Below are 22,638 nucleotides of genomic sequence, written 5' to 3'. Positions count from 1 at the left end.
AACTCTTGCTTTAAATAACCTGACTATAACAACTATTGACCTTTCACATATCTCTCTGAAACAGCTACCAGCCATAATTACTCAAAATTAAGTTATTTTTGTATTTTCTTTGTCTAATGCTTACTAGTGTCTATTTTTGTGTTTAGACCAATATTTAGCAATGTCTATTAGTATGTTTTGGTCTACGGTGTGTTGTACTTTGTTATCAGTTTGTTTCCCTGCTGCTGTTACCTATACAGTTGTAGTGGCCGGTGGGCTCGTCAAGCTGCAGCTTGCGGATTTTTTTCCCCGGCCCGACCCATCGCTGAATGGGAAATAAACAATTGAACTGAATTTAATTGAAATGAATTCTTGTTGTTTCTCAATGTTGGCGCTTGTCAGGCAAGCTTAGTTTTCTGTGTTAAATTTCAAAGTGTATTGTGTGCGTGGGGTCGCGGTTCGAGCGCGCTTTTTTGTTACTTTCACGCCAGCAAAGCAGAAATTTTTAACTTTTCGATCGCTCGCACGAAGTAATGAGCTCTTGAAATGAAAAAAAGAGAAGAAAAAAAGAAAAAAAAGTGCTCTGGCATTGCTGTTATTATGGACGACTCTCTGTTTTCAAACACGTGACGTCACGAGATGACTGGTTTGAGGTTATATTTTGCTGTGGTGGGCAACAAGCGGTATAAACGCGTCGGTTGAGAGGTTGATAAAGTTGATAGCGCCCACTAGCATGCTTTGCGGGGCGGTCTTACGTAATCAATGACGTAGGGGCTCAGACCGTGTATTTCCTACGTATAGCGTTTAACACGCTGAGAGCAAGACCTTTGACCATTCCCTATAATAACTACCACACGCAGCACATGATTATCTTTGCGGGAAATGTTTATTCCGGTACCTGCGCAATACATTCAGAAAGGTATCGAGTCTGTGAGGTGGACCCAAGGCAAGTAGAGGAGTCGCAAAACCTGCTGGCCTTTTGGGTACTGGAGCTTGCAGTGAATGATGTGGGAATGCCTTTTTTTATTTGATTCATTAGTCACGCACCTATCTTAGTGAAGCATAGCACGCTTATGAAAAATTGCTGGTTTGGTTTAAAAATGGTTTAGACCTACAGTGTGTAGCGAATGCTGACATTCTGTTCTGTCTCATTTACCTGTTCCACTCTATATATTATATATCTTTCATTTGGTGTAAATGAATATAGGTAAAAAGAAATTAAGTCCAATTTCATGTGCATCTCTATCATTACTGCTGCATCAGCATGGCTTGTAGGCAGCAATCGACAGTCGTCGTATTACATCCTTTATAGCTCTACTATTATTATAGCTCTATTGTTTCAGGGCCGCATATATGTGTCCCGTGTTGTGTCGTTGTTTGGATAATTATTGACTCAGAGAAATAATATGAATTTCTTGCTTGTACCTTCAGAACGATTGAGAGTAGTAAGGGCTTTTTGTAATAGTTTTTCTAAACAGCAATTGAAGAGTAGAAATCATTAATAGTATGATAAAGAAAATAATCTAGTGATGTTGGCAACATATTCCTGGGACCTTTGGCACAAACTTAGAGCTTGGGGGTTGCAGGTGCAGCCTCAGACAAAGAGAATGTGAGCATAGAGAGAACAGTTATCATTGCTGTGTGCCTAGTTCTTGTTGTTAGATATTGATAGTGTCCCTTGTTAGCATACTTTGTTCTTTCTTTCACAAAAGTTTGAATTCCCGGTTTCCAGTATAAGTGTCTTTCTCCTTGCATGTCCAGAGCTGTCCTAACCTGCCCAGACCTGCAGTGATGACGTCACACCTGGTGACCCAGGATGTGCAGAACTGGTGGTCACTCTCAGTAGCCTGGTGTGACTCTCTCCAGCCGTCACGGCGCTGCACAACGGCGGCGGGCGCTGCTGATTTTCTTCATAGTGATGTCAATGATAGTTAATTAAATTAGTTATCTCTGTCCACTCTCTTTGCAGTAATTGTTTGCTTTTGATTACCTGAACTTGCCGGCAATATACGGGGTCGTCTGGACAGGTGTATGGACGGCCCCAATGAGTGTAATTACTCAATGTATGCTCCCAATTACTTTGGGGGCCCTAATTACTTTGAACTGTGTCTCACTTTAAACCGTGTCCAGGACAGTCTGTATCTTGCTCTCGAGTTGAGGTCAACGACTACTACTAGACGACACAAAAACATAAGTTTCCAACGCCCAGAATGAATTAAATCAAACAACTCAGGAAAAAGGTGTTGGCTCCCCCTGCACCCTGAACCCTCTTATTTCTGGTCAGGAATGCTACCGTTACGCCGACCCGGCAGGCGAGTGTGAGCCTCTGATGTCGCGGCTGGCAGGAGAACAGCGAAGTATTGAGGAATGTGGTGCATGATTGTGACGCATGATGAATTCCGTCGTGTGCCGGTGTGGATATGCGTCGCAATACGGCTCTTGAACTTGCCGGGTGCAGGAAGCCGTCGAATAATGTGTCCAGGTTGAGGCGTGTGACGTAGCAGGTTTCAAGGAGTCCAAGAGGTCGGATAGGGGTCGAGTCGAGGCTGACACAGTGACGTTGCCGAGACCGGTACGGGAGCGACGAACTCATAATGTTGTCGCAGTCGATGATTGTCGGGCCCTCGCGCAGGCATAGGGCGCCATTGCGTTTGGAGGCTTCGGGGTTACATGCTTTGCAAGGCGTCCGAATGGGTGTGAAATTTGGATAGCGATGCTAGAAGGCCGAATTGTTCACCGGACTGAGGTATCGGTTGTCCGTGTCGTCAAATGTAGAGGAATACCATCTCCTCTACAAAATTCAACAGCCCAGGGTAAACGTACTGATGCCAGGACTGCATGACGCCAGCTAAGCTGATGTAACGTTAGCATCCCTGACCATGATGGTCAGGGATGGTCATGAGGGTCCTGAGTTCTGGAATCACCCCCTTTTCCCTGAGTTTCTGGGATTTGCAAGCTCGCGTGTTTGTTTCGTCCATGCTTACGGCCTGCCTCGACTAATTCTGGATACATCGTACACCAAAGATGTCGTAGTGTCTCGTGCCTGAATGAGTGAGTGAGTGAGAGTGATGTAAGAAAGAATGGGAAGAACGGTGATTTGTTGCCCGTCCCTCCTTCTACTTGAAGCGCACTAATTCAGGAGAAAGTAATGTTGTCTTGGATTTGCCTTAGCACTCCTGACTGGAAACCAAGAGAGTCAGGCACGTTAGCTTCGAGTCATGACGTCAGCACGTTTTGTTTGATTTTGGAGTTGTTTGATTTTGTTGATTCCGGGTGTTGGAGGCTTAGCTGTTTGTGTCGTCTATGTTTGTGGCCTGCCTCGGCTAATGAGGCTTGTGCAAATGACGTCATGCGCGGCTTTTGAGTCACCTGACATGGGAAAACATGCAGATGCGTCACAGGCGCCATACTGCGGGCCGAATGAGGCAGCAGCGTGGTTTTTAAGATGCCCTCTCGTAGTTGCACGCATACCGCAACAATTCACGGCATGCCTCACTACTGTGACTCCGGTGTGGCAATATGTTTTCTAATATCACGTGACCAAACGTGACGTCACTGTGCAAGACTCATTCCCGTTGTTCGCAACTTGTGTTTGTTTTGTCTGCTGTGATCGTGCGTGCTTCGATTGCTTCCTATTCCGTAAAGAACGAGTACTGTACCGTTTGGACTTTCTGGCGCGACGGCAGACAGCGTTGCACGAAGCTTGTAGGATATACCGTTTGTTATGCATTAAGGCTACCGTGTCTATCGTGGCGGCTCAGTTGTTGAGATGGCCCGCTTTGCCATCTTGCTTTCTTGTTATTATTGGAGTTCTGTTTTTTGGATTCAGGTTGGGGCTCCTTTGTAATGGATTTGTTGCTCTGTAGCAGATTGAAGTGTTCGCTGTAGATCGGCTAGTGCAGAACTTCCAAACCTTTCTCAGTCTTCTATTTCGAATGTCCCAGCGTCGTCCGATGTCGTTGAGTGTCCAGTGGGTCGAATGCAGGATGGAGCAGCGTCAATTCTACAACGGCAGTGATGACAGTTAACGGTTCTAGTAGGCAGAATTATGTTCGGCGGTATCGGTTCCGAACACAGAAGCCAATCGCGTTATCGCGATGCATAACAGGCTGCGGTCTCTCCCTTTTATTTCATTCCGAAGGTATGCCCTTGCGAGACATGATCGACACATGAACGCAGAGTAGTAGGACCTAAATTATTGTGCAAAACCTCTGTGTCACAACGGAACCTCTATCCTGAGCACGAATTTGTGATGCACCAGCTTGCCGCCGTTTTTCTATTTTATCAACCTGTGTATGACATTTTTTACATATCTTCCCTATAATATAAGGGGACGAAACGTTGTGATGCACTCCCACCAGTTTGCCACAATTTTCCTGTTTTATCAAGCTTTGCATGCCATTTTTTACATATCTCCCCACCGCGGGTCTCGCCATTTTGCGCGTTATATTTTTCTAATCAGCATTACTTTCGCCCGGTTAGTCTGAAGCAGCCACAGGAGGCTTCCACCCGCCGAACCCTTTAGCTAACTCCTTCGCTACAGCCAAGCAAAGACGGTCTTGGTTTCGACCGGCGACAACCTGGACTGCTGCTGGCATGCCATCATTACCGCGCGTCACCGGCACTACGGTCACCGGTACGCCGACCAGGTTGAACAAACATGTGAAGGATATGAAATATGTGAATCGCGACAACCATTCGTTGTGGTATGGAGCAGGTGCAGAATTCGCCGGCAGAATCAGAACTCCGTCTTCGCCAAGAGTGCTTTCTAGTATATCGCTGAATGCCTTCATTCGTACGGCGTACTCGCGCAAGATGCCTTCGTCTTGAAATTTACCACGGTTCTGGTACTGAACAAAGAATATGGATGCAAGGCTGTGGTGCGACTTCCCGATTGCAGTTAGTAAGAGCTCTTTCAAGGGTCGCAGGCGGCCTCTTTTTGCCTGTAAGAGCTGCGCGAGAGGAAACTTGCTTGCCGCTGTAAAGTTTGCCATCCATATATCCGTAGCATCACGGAGTTCAGGAAACGAGAAATGCTGGGACTTCATCTCGCATATAGTTTCCAGGTACGTGACAGCCTGTAAAGATTGGAGCATTAGCGGTCTGTATAGTAATTCACAGTGATCTACGAAATACGCTACATCACTTCTGTTCACAAGGTGGAACTTTGAACCAATGCATCTCAAATCATCATAGCTCGCCCACTTTCAATTTCCAATTCGCCACCATTTAACGGGTAACGGCAGTGAATGTCATTCTTCTTGAAGGAACATGGAACCAGAATTTCCAGGAATGGTAAGCGTCGGTTTTGTAACGTATCTGATTTCAGCATTTTTCAGCAGCATTTGGTGTCATGATAGAAAATTTAACAGTGCAATTTTGAAATGGTGTACAATGCAAAACTTGTCGCGCGCCAGGCACGCATTACAAGGCAGCCACTGCTGATCAGATATGAAACTGCTGGGTCATCTTTTATTTGCAGGCGACGACGCATACGCAAGCACGTGAGACCCGAGACAAGAGATAGAGGTCACTGCCAAACACGTGCGCTACGAAAAGGGTACTAGAGCCGAAAGGAGATTTGCTTCCATGCTTGTGTACGCCCTCATCTACAAATGATAATGGTATGCAAGACTGGCTTCGTATCTCGTCCCCAGGTGCTGTAATCGTGTGGGAGGCCACAGCCAGCGTGTTCCAAGACAGTGTGATTGATGCTGTGGTAGAGTACACGTAATACAAATTAGGACTTCGCTTACCATGTATACTGCTGCTGTCATAACCGGTTGAACGCGGCTGATAAACTCGGCGCCGTCATATGGCACGTAGTGGAGCTTCACTGACTTGATGTCGACCTGTTCAATAAGGAAGATATAATCAACTTATATTCCCTTTTCAATTGAACAGTTCTGGCGAAAAGCATGGTACGCAATCCTCAGCAAAGTTTGTTTAGCTGTAGGGATAAACAATTAGTGAATCGCCTGACTTGTGAGACTTCTAAACCGTTTTTAACCGAAACAGGCATATGTCCCCAGTAGTTTGAACCGCGGTACATTTAGAGTTATTCGTGACAGAGTCAGGACATCGTGACAGTCGGCAACGTCTTACGGAGTGGACCAAGCCCGATAATACCTCATCATCGTCCCGCGTGACGTTATCGTGATGTCACTAAGTGCGGCAAGTCACGTATGAGCCTCTCTGCTGTCCCATACCTATTCCTCCCGTATTCCTTGCAACGGGACGCGAACAATATCGCCGCAGTAGCGACTGAAGCAAATTATTCTCATAGTTGGGGTCACGCGAAAATGGCGTGCCCTCGTGAGGACGCCCTATGTTGTCACCATACCTCACCAAGTTCATACGTCACCAAGACCTACTATATCATAACACCAATTCTCAGTGCCGCATTTGGAAGCTACCGGGTGCGCTACTCATCGGCCCGTTTATTGCTTCCTCAATTTCTGCAATACTTTGCACTTCAGCGTACCTTAGTATTTTTGTACAAGTGGTAAATGTCCCACAGGCAACACTTCTTTCTAAAGTTGATCATCATCATCATCATTCTACGCGTTCTCATAGCAGGTATTGGTGTCGTCTGCAAAGGTAGTCGCACGACCCCTTCTGCGCGTTCAAAATTCAAATTGCCATTGTCCAATCACGATGTAGATCTCGCGGGCCGATGAGTAGCATCCCTAGCGGAGCGTGCGTACGGGCTCCCCTAGGGGTTGCCGATTATGACATGGTCGCTATAATCTAGTAGGTCGTGATCATCACACACTGATGTCCCGCATACGTCTCCTGCGCGGGGATTCCAAAACGCGTCGATTCCTAAGATTTATGATGAGATACAATGAAACACAGCCATAATACCACTCAAGTAGTCGGAAATTGACAAAGTGAAGGAAAAATAAGTTATATATTTCGTCGTTGTCCATGTAGACGCCAGAGGGTGCTCGATTTGCAGGAGTACACGGCTCGCTCATCCGGCACTGGAAATGAGGCATCGTTGGGCGCGTTAGTTATAGCTGCGCTCCTCTTAGCTCCTTTGCTCCACCGGCGCTCCTAATTCCGTGTTCTTTGAGCGGCTATTTAACGGATCTTGAACGCTTGAACATGCTAGCTGTGCTGCCGTTCCTCCCTTTCTCTTTTTTCTCTATCTGTGCTCCGCTGCCGTTCCATGTCCGCCGTTCTCTTTCATCACTTTACTGGAGAGGAGGGAAGAGATCACGTGACGGAGCATGATACCCATTTTCCGTGCACCCTCCGTGCATCGCGTTTTGGCGCACTATGACCTTAGTTGTCCGTGCGCCATAAAAACCCGAATCATCATCATCACCGCGCACCTTCCTAAACCAGGGGCGTCGACACAGGGCTGACATAAATCCGCGATGTTTGTAACTACTTCAAGCGGATGCTTTTCGCAATACCGACATCTTGTCCTGGTCCCATGTCATAGAAAACATCTTTTTGGGGTCATGTGACTTTGTTTGCATGTCGATTTAGCGCCTGCCGACATATTCCCGTCGGCATAAAGCCAAGGGATGAACGTATCTTGCCAGTGTAAACGATGTGGTGCTTCTCCCACGACATGATAGCCCAATCACTCCTCATCGCATCGGCTCAGTGCGTCTTAACGCAGTGTCGTCATCACATACTTGGAAATAGTCAACGGTAAGAGGCCTCATGTACAACACAGCGCGTTTTACTGAGGGATTGTCGGGAATGCAAATAATTACACAGTACCTTTTACACCTTCATTCGCTCAAAACAAGTGTATTGTTCTAAAAATACCCCTTTTCTATCCCGCAGACTGAAGCAAAAGGTGTCAAAAGAGCATTACTAAAGGTATATTATCACCATAAGTAGTATATGGTCTGGCCGTAGGAATAGCCGGACCACTCGAAGGTGGAGCCCTGCACCATCAGCGGATGGAAGCGGATACCGCGGATATCCGCAAGATGCTTGCGGATTCGGATGAAAATTTAGAACTTTCTGCGGTGTGCGGATCGGATGCGGGTGGCGCGAGGTCGGATGTGGATCGGATGCGGTTACGAAGGCAACGGATCGGTAGCGGATCGGATGCGGATATACCGCGTGCTGTAATTTGTCCACTAGCAATTTATTTGCATTGCGCGGCGACAGCGGGCGGATGCTCGGGTTCACCTTTGACCATGCACGGCCAAGACAGGAGAGAACGTATTCTGACGTCTCGAACCGCACGTGCACCGACAAGGTAGCGTTCCACGCGTTCCAGAAGTCTCTCCCTATCGCGTTTGTTGAAACGTTTCCCGTCGCTTGTCGTCATGAGCCCTTCCGTGACAGCGTGGAAGCATATCCGAAATTATACCAACAAATGCTTGCGGCGGTCTTTACGCGTCCTTCGAAACGTGCGGATTTTGCGGATCGGATGCGGATGGTGCGTTTTTGTCAGCGGATCGGATGCGGATGTAAACTGTTGTGTATGCTGCGGATGCGGATAGGATGCGGACCACGTGTGCGCGGATGCGGGTCGGATGCGGATGCCAAAAATCTCATCCGCGCAGGGCTCTACTCGAAGGCTCTTTATTGCCCCTGGGTCGACTTCACTCGCGAATGATTCTAGCGCGTGGCGGGTGGGCGTGTGCGGAGGGCTACCCGTGCGCTTCCTGTCTCACAGTTTTCCGCCTAGGCCGACTTCTTTCGCAATTTGTACGCCTCGGCCGACTTCACTCGCGATTTTTTCCGCCGTAACAGCTGCGCAGTGGGCGGTTTACATGCAGGTATAGACATGCAAAGGACAGTCATACACAAAAGTACGAGTGGAAATATGTTTATTAATGCCAATGGCGCTGGGAATTGTAAGGCCAATCTGTGAACGGGAAAAACCCAGCCAAAAAACCGTTATAACCTGAAACAGAAGAAACACAAGACAATACAATCCACATAATAAAGAATATACTTACTCATTACTGGTATGATGCAATAGCTTTGAAGATGTATGACACAGAAAGAATCAAACGCAATGTATATAATAGCTTTATTGCTAATCATAGACACAAGTTTTCAATGAATCTATATCACAGGATGCAACTTGAAATCGAATAAGACATTCTAGTCAATATGAAAACAATGAACTTACAAGTTTTATTATCTAAGTCTAAGATTCCTATACGTGAGCACCGTCATTGCAATAGCGGGATTTTAATTTCAATTACATGTTTTGATAGATGTAAGTAATTAATTGTGCACAACAGAGTCCCTGAGAGACGACGGGAACACAGAGGTACGACGCAAATGCAAGGGTAAATAAAATCTATAACAAAGGACACTACTTTTAGTTGAAGACAATCTTTATCAATACGATTACAATCAAAATTACAAGTTCTAGTATAACAAGTCTTAATCGTGATCACCATTATTGCAGCGCTAACAATTTCCTCATTATCATGTGCGAGGGCTTTGTTATGAAATGCACAACAAGGAATCTAAGTTGCAAGTGATTTGTTCCAATATGACACAACTTCTAATTAATCAATTTCTTTTTAGGTGAATAGTGAACATAAGTGAATAAACAATACATGTCAGCTAGCACAACAGCTAGTACTAATAGATAGCCAAGAATGCAGATCATCCAACATGCAAACAACAGATACATGCAATAAAATAATAGCAATATAATCTATCAAAACGAGAAACATTACAAATTTAATACTGTGAGTAGCACAGATTTAATGCTGCAGAACAGAGGGACACAAACAATAGCAAGAAAAAACTAGGAACAGACATCGATATCAGAGCGAACCAGTTTCTCTAAGCGTCACATTCTCCAACACGTAAACAACATAGGAAGATAAGCTATCATTCGAACCATCACAAAATCATCCTCGTGACTCAATGTAATCGGGCACTGTACAATTTTCATTCTAACAGAAACTACAAACTTTGCTTTGTTTTATGAATCCAACACACTGAAAATAGACATGGTACAATGAGAAACAACTAAGGCTCTCGGTTTTTCACCCTTTTCCTTAAAGTGGGGAGACCTTATCTCTCTATCTATACACCAAAGAAAGGAAACTGTGTATGCCTTGTGACTCCAAGGGGTGGGGGTACATTCCTTCCCTTCTTTCAGCAAACAGGATGTTCTCAAGGCCAGCCCAGTTTGTACAGAGGCGATATATTTTATTGTACAATTATCGCAAATACATGTTAGCATTATTCGATTTTGAAGAACACGAGAATTCTATCAACAACACAACTTTATTTTGGGATGATGACTGGGGAGTTTGATTTCTCCACTCTCCACATCTCCATTCTTATCAACGCAACTCAACTTAACTGGGGAGTTTCATCGCCAGGAGCGATACTCTACCCCATTGCTGGTTGCGATGTGGGGAATGAAATAATGAGCCCCTTCACAATTAGGATCGAACTCCCGTGGTGTCCAGAAAGGTGAAGAGAGCCTTGAGGGCAGAGTGAAGGCGCCAGGAGTCTAGCTCGTTGAGGGATCTGGAGAGTACAGTTCAGGAAGGTTGGTAGTGTGGGCAATGGAGAAGCGTGTGCTCTAGACCTTCAACAGCACCACAATGGCTGCAGTGGGAACAGGCAACTTGTCTCCAGCGGTAGCGCCATGTGCTGTGAAGGCCACATCGAGGCGCATTCGATGAACTAACGTGGCATCTAGACGAGAGTTATGTGCAGGCATGCAGAAAGCGAGCGCTGGATCAAGCCTGCTCAGCATGGCGGGGGCGAGAATGTCAGCGGTCCATTGGCGGGTAGCAAGGGGAGTCACGAGGAGTCGAAGTACGGACCGACGATCTCCAATCAGCCGTGATCAGATCTCGACGCGTCCGTCTCCGAGACGAGATAGCTGCTTCGGCAGGGGTGTCAGCCTGTTCATTGCCTTCGACACCACAATGGGCTGGAACCCATTGGAGAACGAGCCTGTGCCCTGCTTTGAAGACAAGTTTGTAAGCCATTAACACATCTATAACCAATGGTGCGGAGGAGCCTCGGACGCCAGAATTTTCGATTGCTTGCAGTGCAGATGTTGAGTCAGTGAATACCACCCAATTCCGCGGGGTAAAGTGAATGATGCGCTGCAGAAAGAAAATTATGGCATAGAGTTCCGCAACGGTGGATGAGGTATGATGGGAAAAGCGACGTCCTTCAACTACGCCTTCGGATGGGATGACGAACTCCGACGCGGAATCCCCATTTCGAGATGTGCCATCGGTGTATGCAGCGGCAGAGGTAGAAAACTCCGCGTCTGCGAGAGCATAGAAATGGGCTCAAAGGACTTGAGGGGGAACCTGATATCTGCGCTCCTGGAGGTCCAGAAGACGTGCGAAAGTGCGTGCCACAGGCAGAGACCAGGGGGCGTTCGGCGGTGTGACGTCCTTAGGTATGAAGCCAGTGAGAGCCTGGCGTATCCTCTGCGGTACGCGATGGAAATCACTTTCAGGACGGTATCGAATTTTCCTGCATGTTGGACTGTAGAGACTAGGTCGAGAACTGTATCCATGGAGCTTCGGTGGCCACGAAATCCAGCCGTTTCTTGAGGGAACGCACCTTGATGAAACCACGATGAATTGAGAATGCGTCATATAGTAGTTCCTTATGATGGGTCGCTTGAATCCAGCGTTGATTAATGTAATCGATACGATCTCGCCGTATTTATATCCGCTTCACTAACTTGCATTTAGTTGCCACGAACTCGCACAATCTCTTATTGACTTCTTGGTATGAAGATTCTTGAGTGGCGTACAAGAGAGTATTTTAAAATCGTCCGGTGGTCCACCGCAGTTCATATGGTCATTCAGTTTCAATAAGTGATGATATTTATTTATTGTGGCGCTCCAAGGGCATTGCCACATTATATGGAGAAATGCATACATACATACAAACATACTTAGAAATAACACGTACAGAAATACATATATGATCTGACACATCAGACCTTTTACTACTTCTGTACAACTTCTAACTCTAACATGTACTCTTCTGTACTTGTATGGCATCTCATCTGCACCAGAAGTCTTCCAAAGAGTGATGACCCAAATTTTTGACGGATTAGACGGCGTCAAGGTGTATATCGATGACGTGTTGGTGTGGGGCACAACGCGAGACATGACCCGCGACTACGTAGGGCTCTTGAACTTGCTCAGCACGAAGGATTAACGTTGAACAAGGAAAAGTGCGTGTTTTGTGTTCAAGAAATTACCTTCTTGGGTGGTAAGATAACCAGCAATGGAATCCAGCCGGATCCTGGAGCATTGAAAAGCGTTCTACAGATGCCAGAAGCGACAAACAAGGAAGCTGTTCAACGAATGCTTGGTCTTCCTACGTATTTTTACAAATTCCTTCCTCACCTCTCGCAGCGAACAGTATCTTTGCGTTGTCTTGTGAAGCAGAGATGTCTATTTGAATGGACGCAGGTGCACAAGCAAGAGTGGAACGACCTAAGAAGTGCATTGGCTTCATCCCCTGTTTTGGCTTTGTACGACCCCAAGCTGGACACAAAGGTCTCGAAGGACACATCACAGGGCGGGCTAGGTGCAGCGTTACTCCAACGGACTGGCTTCCGGTGTCATATGCATCGAGAGTGCTCACAGATTCCGAAACAAGGTACCCTCAAATGGAAAAGGAGGCTTTGGGCATCGTGTTTGGTTGCGAACGTGTATGGTCGTCGAGTGTCCATAGAGACAGACCACAAGCCCTTAATAGCCTCGGTTTTCTCGGAGTCTCAGGACTCGTGAACTGCATGTAACTTCATGCTAGTGTTTATTCTCTTCTTCGTTTATTTCTTCCTTTTCCTTTCTTTTTGTTTTTCGTTACTTTTCCTTTCTTCTTGTTTTTTCTTTCCTTCCTTTGTTTCGATTCCCCTTTTTTGTTTTTCGTTTTCCTCCTTCCTTTTCTTTTTCGTTTTCCCCCTTCCCTCTTTTTTTCCGGCATAGCAAGCCGGCTCTTTGCCTGGCTAACCTTTCCTTTCTTTTTCTTAATAAACATATCCCCCCCCCCCTTAATAGCCATTTCAAAGAAAAATCTTGGTGACATGCCTCCACGTTTACAGCGGCTCTTCATTCGTCTCATGAAATACGATTACGAGTTCCAGTATGTTGCAGGAAAACAACTGCAACTAGCCGACACACTCTCTCGAGCGCCCCTGACGACCAGCGTACAGGACACGGAGTACGACGTGGAAGTGCACGCGGTGTGGACTTTGTCGGTTTTGGTGACTGACTATACGTTAGAACGTCTGAGAATAGAGACTGAGAAAGACCAAACCTTGCGCCATGTGAAAAGTGCTTTGGAAGCAAACGAAGAAATTCTTGGAGAATACCGGCCATTTCAACCAGAACTTTTCAACGTAAATGGTGCGGTACTAAAGGGATCAAAAGTGTGCATTCCAAAGACTCTACGCAAAGAAATGCTAAGCCGTTTGCACGAAGGCCATCTTGGAGTTAATAAATGTCAAGCAAAAGCTCGGGCATTAATGTTTTGGCCGGAAATGACCACGGCAATTAGGGACATGATGGCACGATGCGGTACTTGCAAACGATACGCTTATCGTCAACAAGAACCATTAATGATGCGACAGACACCTGTACAGCCCTGGAGCCGCGTTGGCATTTATTTGTTCCACTATGCTGCGAAGACTGACTTAGTGGCATATGATGCAACGTCGAGCGACCCAGAAGCCGAAGAGCTGCATGACTCTAGTGCCCGGACTGTTTTCGCCAAAGTGGCCAGCGTATTTCCAAGACACAGACTCCCTCTAGAAGTCTGTTCCGACAACAGACAGGGCCACAGTTTGTGTCTAAAGAATTTAAAGACTTTGCGACTAATTTCGATTTCCGACACGTCACCTCTAGTCCACGTTTCCCTGAGGGCGAACGAACTGGCCGAGAAAGGAGTGCAGATTATAAAGAGGTTGCTGAAGAAGACTCATCACGCTAACGAGAATTTTTTTCGTAGGCCTGTTGAACTACAGGACATCTCCTCTAGAAAGTGGAGCGTCTCCAGCAGAGATCCTGATGAGACACCGATTGCGTTCGCGCCTGCCGGATTTTACACCTGGTACAATGGTCTAGGACAGGAAGCATCAACAAAATCATATGAGAGGCAGTCCACTGCCTCCATTAAGACCAAGCAACATCGTAAGAATTGAAGACGGCAACACATGGTGCACAAAAGCGAAGGTAGAGGGTATGGCAGCGTCAAGGTCGTATAACGTGAGGACGGAGGACAACCGTGTCTTCAGAAGAAACCGACAGCACCTCCTGCCTACTTCAGAAGACTTCAGCCCAACAACTGTGGACCTGGACGACAACGGTGCAATGACAGTGAACCAGCAGCAAGCCTCGCCAAGAGATGACCAACCCTCAAGTGCGGCTGCCCCGTCTACAACAGGTGTACAAGACATGTCACCGACAGAGTTTCGCCCTCGAAGGTCGACCAGGACAAGACGTCCACCTGATAGACTGTTGTACACCTAATTACTTTAGCATACTTTTGTATATATATAACCAGTGTAATTGTTAGTTAACTATGAATGAACTATGAAAACCGGGTGTTTTCATTATTTCTTCGCAGAAAAAAAAAATTATAGAAAACGGAGATGCATCGGAATGCAAGACATAGCCATATCTCTTGGATAGCTAGCTCGGTGCACGCCCACCTACTGTATACAAGAACCTGCTAATAAACCGTGTGCGCAGTCGGAACTGACACCCGAACCTGTCGTCATGCTACTTGCCGATACACTTTCCATAGGTGACGGTATACAACCAATACAACGTTGCCGTGGATCGCTAGAGGCCAACGTATCTCTCCAGCATAAACCTCATAGCTACGGTGGCAGGTGCTTGCGTTCGTTGTTGTGAACGACCGTTGAGCAGAAGGCGGTTACATTCGACCACCAAGTACAGCTCACATGTTACACCTGCCAGCGCAAGTGTAGTAAACGATTCACACAAAAAAAGCTGTTCATTATTGCGTGTTATCCGAACGCCTCCAACCAGCAAAAACTTAATGCTTCAGCCCTCAGACGGGACCAGAACTTGTGACCTTGTAGATGCGACTGGCGGATTGGCAGGCGCCACCGCGCTCACAGCTGGCGATGGCGGGCAACTTTACAACAACTTTATTTTGGCTTTGGAGAGTGGGGAGGTTCATCGCCACAGACGATACTCTACCCCATTGCTGGTGGGAATGTGGGGAATAAAATAACGAGCCCCTTCACAATAACGATCGAAGTCCGATGGTGTGCAGAAACGTCAGAAGAGTTTTGAGCGCAGAGCGTTGCTGGGCTGGATTAGGCCAGGGACAAAGCAATTTCGATAGGGAGAAGGGGCGAGAGTCCAGCTGACGAAGAGACTCGGAGAGTGTGGTTCGGGAAGGTTGGTAGTGGGAGCAATGAAGACGAATATGCTCCAGATCCTGAAGCACACCACAGTGGCAGCAGGTGGGAGAGTCACTTGTCTCAAGCGGTAACGCCACTGAGCTGTAAAGGCCACATCGACGCGCATTCGGTGGATTAATGCAGCATCTTGACGAGAGGTGTTTCGTGGCATGCGGAAAGCAAGCGTTGGATCAACTCTGCTCAACATAGAGGGGGAAGAATGTCGGTTGTCCATTGGCGGGAAGCCAGGGGTGTCACTAGGCGTCGGAGAATTGAACGGTGGTCTCCTCTCAGCAGAACAATACTAGTCCGTTTCCGATACGAGAGTGCTGCTTCTGCGGCGCTGTCAGCCTGCTCGTTCCCCACGACACCACAATGGGCTGGAACCCACTGGAGAACTAGCCTGTGGCCTGCTGCGTAGATAGTGTGGTAAGCCATTAACACATCTGTGACTAGGGGTGAGGGATGGGCCTCGTATGCCGGAATTTTCAATTGCTTGAAGTGCAGATTTGGAGTCTGTGAAGACTGCCCATTCCCGCGTGCCCATTGCTTGGCATTGCGCAACACCGGTGACGTATCGTGGGTCAGCAGCACAGCCCGCATAGTTGCTCCAAGGGGATGAAACTCGCGAGTTCCTTTGCGGACTGAAGTGAGGCGCTGCGAGCTTTTCGCGTCATGAAACGTCAGAATTTTTACGTCGAAGCGCGAGTTCTCAACTCTCACCAGCCCATTGGCTCCTGTGGCCACTCCCCCAGTATGCGAGCGCTTATTGGTCGGTTTGAAATTATCACCCGGAGACGCTGTGTCGGCGGTGCCGGAGCAACTCTCCGTAAAGTTTCAAAGTATGGTGGGTGCAGCAGGGACCCAAGCAAAGCATCTATGCCGGTACCGCTTTGGATGATTTTAGTGTCCTTAACATTTGTCGATACCGACTCTGAAAATCTCGGGACCTCTTAGATACTCCTGCAAGTCAATTCAGTGATAGATAAGTGGAAGGCAGGTCTGCCTCGCTTGCTTGGTGCGACAACGATTCAAGAAGGCCCATTAATGCGTTTTTCCGCTACCCACTCGATGACAGGTAAGTCAGTTCCTATTCCATTCTGCCGCTTAGCATAGCATAACACCGCACCTGTGGCATATACGCAGCATTTCGGCCGCTTTAATTTTATTGTTTTCACGTTTCTGATCCCTATTCTGATCTTTCTTGCTCAGGTATAAGCACTCGACTCATACCTGCTTCAGAAAAGCATCTACATGGATACAGTAGAATGGACAAGCCACTCTGAGTGGTTGGAGCATCATCTTTCGACATAGCAGCTGCACAAGTTCCTTTGTGACGGGTCAACCAGACGCCTACAGAAGCAGCAAAGGGAAGGTATGGACATGTTTTCTGTCATGCTGGATCTTTGAATGTGTGTGCCTGTGCAACCAATATACTGTTGTTCCACTGCGAAATCTTCCACGTGAGACATCAGCTGTCAGTGAATGCAAAGTTGCTTCGGCATATCACTCGAACTTCAGAAACAATGTTCATGTCATGTTTGTGTTTTGCGCAGCTACAGCAGACTACACCACTTTGTCATTTGGAAATACCTATCCCGAAAAATAAAGCACTTTGCGTAACAAAAACAGCCAACGCTTCCGTATTTCGTTATTTATTTCACTCGACGCGAGCGAAAATCCACAACCACCCAGAACCGCCAAAGCGGGGGAGAGGGAGAGAACAGATGAGAAAGGGAAAGCAACGCCAGCGTCACAGGTCATCCAGGGAGGCAAAAAAAAAAAAAAAAAAAGTAAAGCAAAAATCTACTCAACTGTCACCCAACGATTGGCCAAACGCTGGAGGTCACGTGAGTTTTTCCCAACACTAGTAATATACTACACGTTCATCCTTGCTCGATCCACAGGAGAATGCGAGTGGGAGAGGAGGAATGCGGAAGAGAAACTTAAAGCGCGTGCTTCTCATAGAGTGGAGCGATTTCGCCCGAAAAAATTTCCGCATATTAGTTTCAGGGCGGGAAGGACCGTTTACAGGAAAGAAACGATTATGGGGGTTAAGGAAATTTCGTACTCCATTTAAGGAATCAATTTCGTGAAGATTTTGTCGCGTATGTCGCATCGCCGAAAACCCAGTGAGATTAAGCGAACAAACGAAATAACAGATATGACTATGCACTTTACAGCGACAGGTGTTATCTCGTTCTTTGTCGATCATTTGCAACCTCCATGACTCCGATGGGATGATAAACGGATCCACCGCCATCCTAAGGCCTGTTTCACAAGAGCGTTTTTCTCGGCCGTGTTTTTAACGGAGCCAAAACGGACCCATTGGAACCTACGTGGCTCGACTGCCCTTAGGTTTCATTTGTGAAGCAACCGGACGACATATTCGGTAGTGTGAAACCGGCCCAAGGCCCATTTCACACTGCCGTTTCTCTCGCGATTCCAAAATAGAACCTACTGCTGCGACGGTTGCGCGTTAATTTCTTCAACGTCCTGTAGCGGGACTTGTTTGCATTGGGAGAGGTCACCTTCGAGTGGCTGTGGTGTTCACATCCCTCTGTTCATGTCATTGATAGACGTGTCATCCTGGGAGGCGCTCTTCCCTAACTGTACATATTGTACCTCATAAGATGTTCAGTTGGAAAATCGTTATTTTGCGGTACGTACTGTACCTTTGTGTTGCAGTTTTGTTGCACGGGTTGATGTCTTACTGTTGTACATAGTGCCCCTTCTGTTTTTGTTGTTATTTTTTTTGTAAATACTTGACTGACAGTTTTGCTGTTGCGTGTCTCTAGCGGAGAGGTTGCATGTCCTGAACTGTATATAGTCTGATTTGTACTGGCTTGTACTCGTTGTCGTTGTGAGGTTTGCTGTAAATATTCGTCTGAATGTTTTGCTGTGGTACTTCGCTGGCGAAGAGTCACATCTTGAACTGTACATAGTCTTATGCATACTTGCACGTTAATACCACATTGTATTAAATTTTCCTCAAGTGTTAGTGTCCGTCTTTTTCCGACTTCAGGGGAACTTTGCCGATATTCGTCTGGGAAGCCTTCGGAAAACCTCCCAGTCTCCAGCATGACCTTGGAAACCACCAACGGGGGGGGACGCTAATGATGTCGAAATTCTGACATGAAGTAGTGGAGTAGTTCCCGTGTAACTTGATGGAATACATGGCAAGAGCAGACGACGGATGTTGAGAGCGCGCCGGAATTCCCTCTCCGGAAATCGGATAAAACGTCACACGGACAAGGCCAATCAGTGAGCGCCATTTGAAGCGGACTGGTTCAATCTTGGTGACCGACCGGCGGCCGGGAGGGTTGGCGTCTGCACGTCGCGGAGGGTCTGTGATGGGCTCGTGGAATGTTTGTGGTTAGTGCCTCACGTATTGCCTCCTTTTTTTCTTTTTTTGGCTATAGTCGTGACGATGCCCACTTGAGTGCGGCCAACAACGGCAAGCTACTTCGACACCCTCCACGTATTCGTACAGCCAGGAACGTAACATCGCCTTCCACGCGAGATCGTCACGTTACACCGGTAAGCGAAAGTTGATGTATTTACCGAGGATGTTTCAGTTAGTATATATTGCGGTGCGAACGCGAAGCAAAGGAGCTTGGACAAGCGCTGCGCTTCCATTCGTGTGCCTGGCTTACGTCATCAAGATATCACTATCGCTGGGGCTTCCTTGGCTGCGGTGAAGTATCACTCCTATCCGCGAACAAACCCACAGTCACCCCTCAACTGAATGAGAAGATTGGGTCATCAATTTACGGAATTCTGTCGCTAGTATTGTAAACTGTGGCCCAAAACTTTGTGGAAAGAGCATGGTGCTGTCAGAAACGTCGTGTAATAACGTGAAAGCTCTCTTAGTTTCTCTCTCTCTCTCTCTATTAGGCATTAACTACTGTCCAGGCCAGTCCGTGGCTCTGTAGGGCTACGTCACGCCGCCATGTGAATGCTCAAAACAAGGTGTAACCACCACAGTAGCAACGTAAAACAAATTAAATTGTTCTATGACACATTAAAAGACTTGCAATACAAATGTACGGCATTGTAAAACGAGTTTCGCAGAAACATTACCGCAGGCGATGACCCCATAGAGCAACCAAGTTTAAAGGCATTTGGCACAATTCCCAAAGACGGTACCATGACTTCCGTATTAAAGGACAACAGAAATGAAAATGTGCCGCAAAGTTCTTTAGCTCATGTTGCAGTGTGTACCAAAACAATCCGGAATTCGACTGGGATCTAACGAAATTCGCTGAGAGACTGTCACAAACGGGATATAAAACTGTGTCCGCGGGGCGATACGAACCCTAGCGAGCGTCGCTCCGGTGCCGTAGCAGACAACGGAAATGACGTGAGTCATTTCTCCTCTTGGAGTTCCTGCCGTTCTTTTTGCGCATGTTTTCGAAGCGGTGGTCCTTTTTCGTGTTTTCGCGGCAAGAAAGTTGCGTGTGCTGGTGCAGTTGGTGCAATGGCTCCTGTCTGTGGTGCGGCGTGTTGCAGACTTCTCTTCGGGAAAGGGAGGTCAGGGTATTTGTTCCCAAAAGACGAGAAACTGCGTAGAATTTGGTGCCTGGCCGCGAATCCGTCTAGGCCTACCTGGAGACCGGCGAAACAGGAGAAGTTGTGCGCTGCACATTTTCTTGACGAAGACTTCGAGACAGATCCGAAGGTGCTCCACAGCCTAGGCTGGTCAACAAAGTACAACAGGTTGAAAGAAGGAGCTGTTCCTTCTGTATTCTCACGGAAACGAAAGGCAGAAAGAGTTAGCAAGGCATTCGAGAAGCGCCAACGCAAAGAGGCAAGTAGCTGAGAAACTTGACTCAAAAAGGCTCTTCCACAGTGTTACTCAAATAGGCTCATTCTCATCCAGGTTATAAATTCACTGTTGGCCACAGAAGAAGCCGGCATCGCTGAAACGTCTTCGGATGGTAACAGAGCGTCTGAAAATACCATGCAGTCTTCAATATCCTCCGATATAATACTTGATCAGGTGCGTCTTCTTGCATTACCATGCTGAACTATTGAAAACTTGGCATGATCAGTGCATCTATGAATCCCTGTTTAGATAACTGCATCTATTCGTCAATATTTTTGCAACTTTTCAATGTACGGTGACCATTTTAGTGTTACAAACTCATTCATTAAATTTACAGGCCAGTTCCTCTGCTGTGAGTGTGCACAGTATACCATTTAGTACAAGTGAGACTACATCCCAGGTACATATGTCTATAATAATGACATGTTTTGTAAGCATATGACCTCTCCTGTTAGTAACATGATATAACAATACATGTTGTCGTACAGGATAGTTATTTTACAAAATGTGCTGATCATGCATGTTTCAACAGGGCGTTGTCAGTTATGCCTTGATGTGCTGCACCTCTGAAACACCTAACAGTGACAGTCAACAGGCAAGAGCTTGTGTGTACAGGTATCATGCTTTGCTTCCCCATGATTATAGTTTTTTCCACATGATCTTGCAATTCTGTGCAGGAACCAGATGTCTGTAGCTTGCCAGATGTGGGTTATGTACCAAGGAACGACACCACACATGCAACCCAGCTAATAGAGGCCGTGCTCACAAAAAATGCACACACCCAGACAACAGGCATTTATAGAAACCGTGGTATGAAAAAGTATCAATAGTCCTGTTATGTACGTATGTCAAGTGTAGGTTAGGGTCCACATATCTTTTTACGATTCCCAGCTGTTCAGGTGGCACTGGACATTGCACCAGCCCAACGAGAAGGAAGCTCGAAAAGCACCCAGACACGTCCCACTCACTGGCGTTCTACTCCTGTTCATAGTGAGGACGAGTCGGATGAGGAGCCTGATTGTGTTCGTCTGGACAAGGGAGACGTAACATATGAACCTTCGCAAAGCTTCATGGACGAGTAGGTTATTTCAGCACTATGTTAAGCGCTTTCTTGTTTTGCAGGTTATACTTCCCCGATGCCATGTGTTGTTGAACTTTCTAGGTTGAGCTTCCATGACGAGGTCCTGGGTGCCACGAACAACCCCGTGAACAGGATTTCAGAGCGAAAGTTCATCGTCTTTGAGACAGCTTTAGATGTATTGCTCTCAAAGTGTCAAAAATGTTCAGAGAAAGTGGTACATGTCAAGAAGAGATGTGATGGAACTCTGCTGAGTGTGGAAACTGCATGTGCAAGTGGGCACGTGTGCTCTTGGTACAGCCAGCCCCTCTTAAATAGGAAGCCCCTTGGGAATATTTTACTCAGTGCAGGCATCCTTTTCTCTGGTGCCAACATCAAGAAGACCCTGAGGTTACTCACGTCTGTGGGGATATCTTGCTTCAGCTACAGGACATTTTTCAATGTACAGGGGGCATTTTTACTACCCGCGATAGAAAAGGTAAAACAGGAGTATAAATCTTCACATCTGAAGAGTCTTATTCACTGTGTATTCTGAATAGTGCTCATGATGGCCATTTTTGTGCAGGTTTGGCAGCGTCACCAGACAGTCATGCTTGAGGCAGCGCAAGGGCAGGGCTTGACATTAGCAGGTGATGGGAGGGCGGACTCTCCGGGCCACTCAGCAAAGTATGGAACATACACGATGCTCGACGCCGCACGGAAGCAGGTGCTCCATATTAAAACTGTGCAGGTATACCGTGGCCCATAACATTTGTAGATGACTTAAAACAACTTCTGAGATGATCAGTGGGGAGTTTTATCGCCAGGGGTGACACTCTACATTTAGATATACCAATGTGCTTTTTTTTCCTATCAGAGCAATGAGGTTGCGAACAGTCATGCCATGGAGCTCGAGGGCCTGAAACGCGCACTGCAATTTCTTCGGAATCAGGGCATGGTTGTCCACAGGCTAATTACTGACAGACACGTGCAGATTCAATGTTACATGCGAAAAGAAAATCCGGACATTGAGCACTTGTATGATGTGTGGCATGTAGCAAAGGGTACATTCTGTTGGATAATATGTGATGTCTCAGAGTAGACTCTATGGCTACGTTCCTTTGTAGGCATCAAGAAGAAACTGACTGCAGCGTTCAAATTAAAAGCTGCAAAGGACCTTGGTGACTGTGTTAAGGCCATCATCAATCACCTGTATTGGTGTGCTATGTCCAGTCGAGATGACCCACGTCAAATTTTGCCAAAGTGGACCTCCCTGCCAAGGCACATTGCAAACATACATCAACATGACGACCCACTTTTTCCGCAGTGTGCACATGGGGAAATGCGACGCACAAAGTGGCTTCCCCAAGGTGAGATACGTCATAAACAGAAATT

The 22,638-nt window shown here is 46.8% G+C and overlaps 1 protein-coding gene across 1 annotated transcript in view; it reads right to left on the bottom strand.

The window, feature by feature from the left end:
* Positions 1-846: 846 nt before the first annotated feature.
* Positions 847-22,638, bottom strand: part of LOC135388401 (fatty-acid amide hydrolase 2-A-like) — a 63,706-nt gene continuing 41,914 nt past the window's right edge. Inside the window, exons 6-7 of the mRNA XM_064617961.1 lie at positions 5,736-5,831; positions 847-5,057 (exon numbers count right to left, since the gene is read on the bottom strand). Coding sequence (XP_064474031.1) covers positions 4,458-5,057; positions 5,736-5,831 — 696 coding nt within the window. The 3' untranslated portion in view covers positions 847-4,457. The remainder of the gene's footprint in view (positions 5,058-5,735; positions 5,832-22,638) is intronic.

Source organism: Ornithodoros turicata, chromosome 3 (assembly GCF_037126465.1).
Source record: "Ornithodoros turicata isolate Travis chromosome 3, ASM3712646v1, whole genome shotgun sequence".
Taxonomy (NCBI): domain Eukaryota; kingdom Metazoa; phylum Arthropoda; class Arachnida; order Ixodida; family Argasidae; genus Ornithodoros; species Ornithodoros turicata.
The sequence above is the reverse complement of the archived record's forward strand: the minus strand, read 5'-3'. Positions and strand labels throughout refer to the sequence as shown.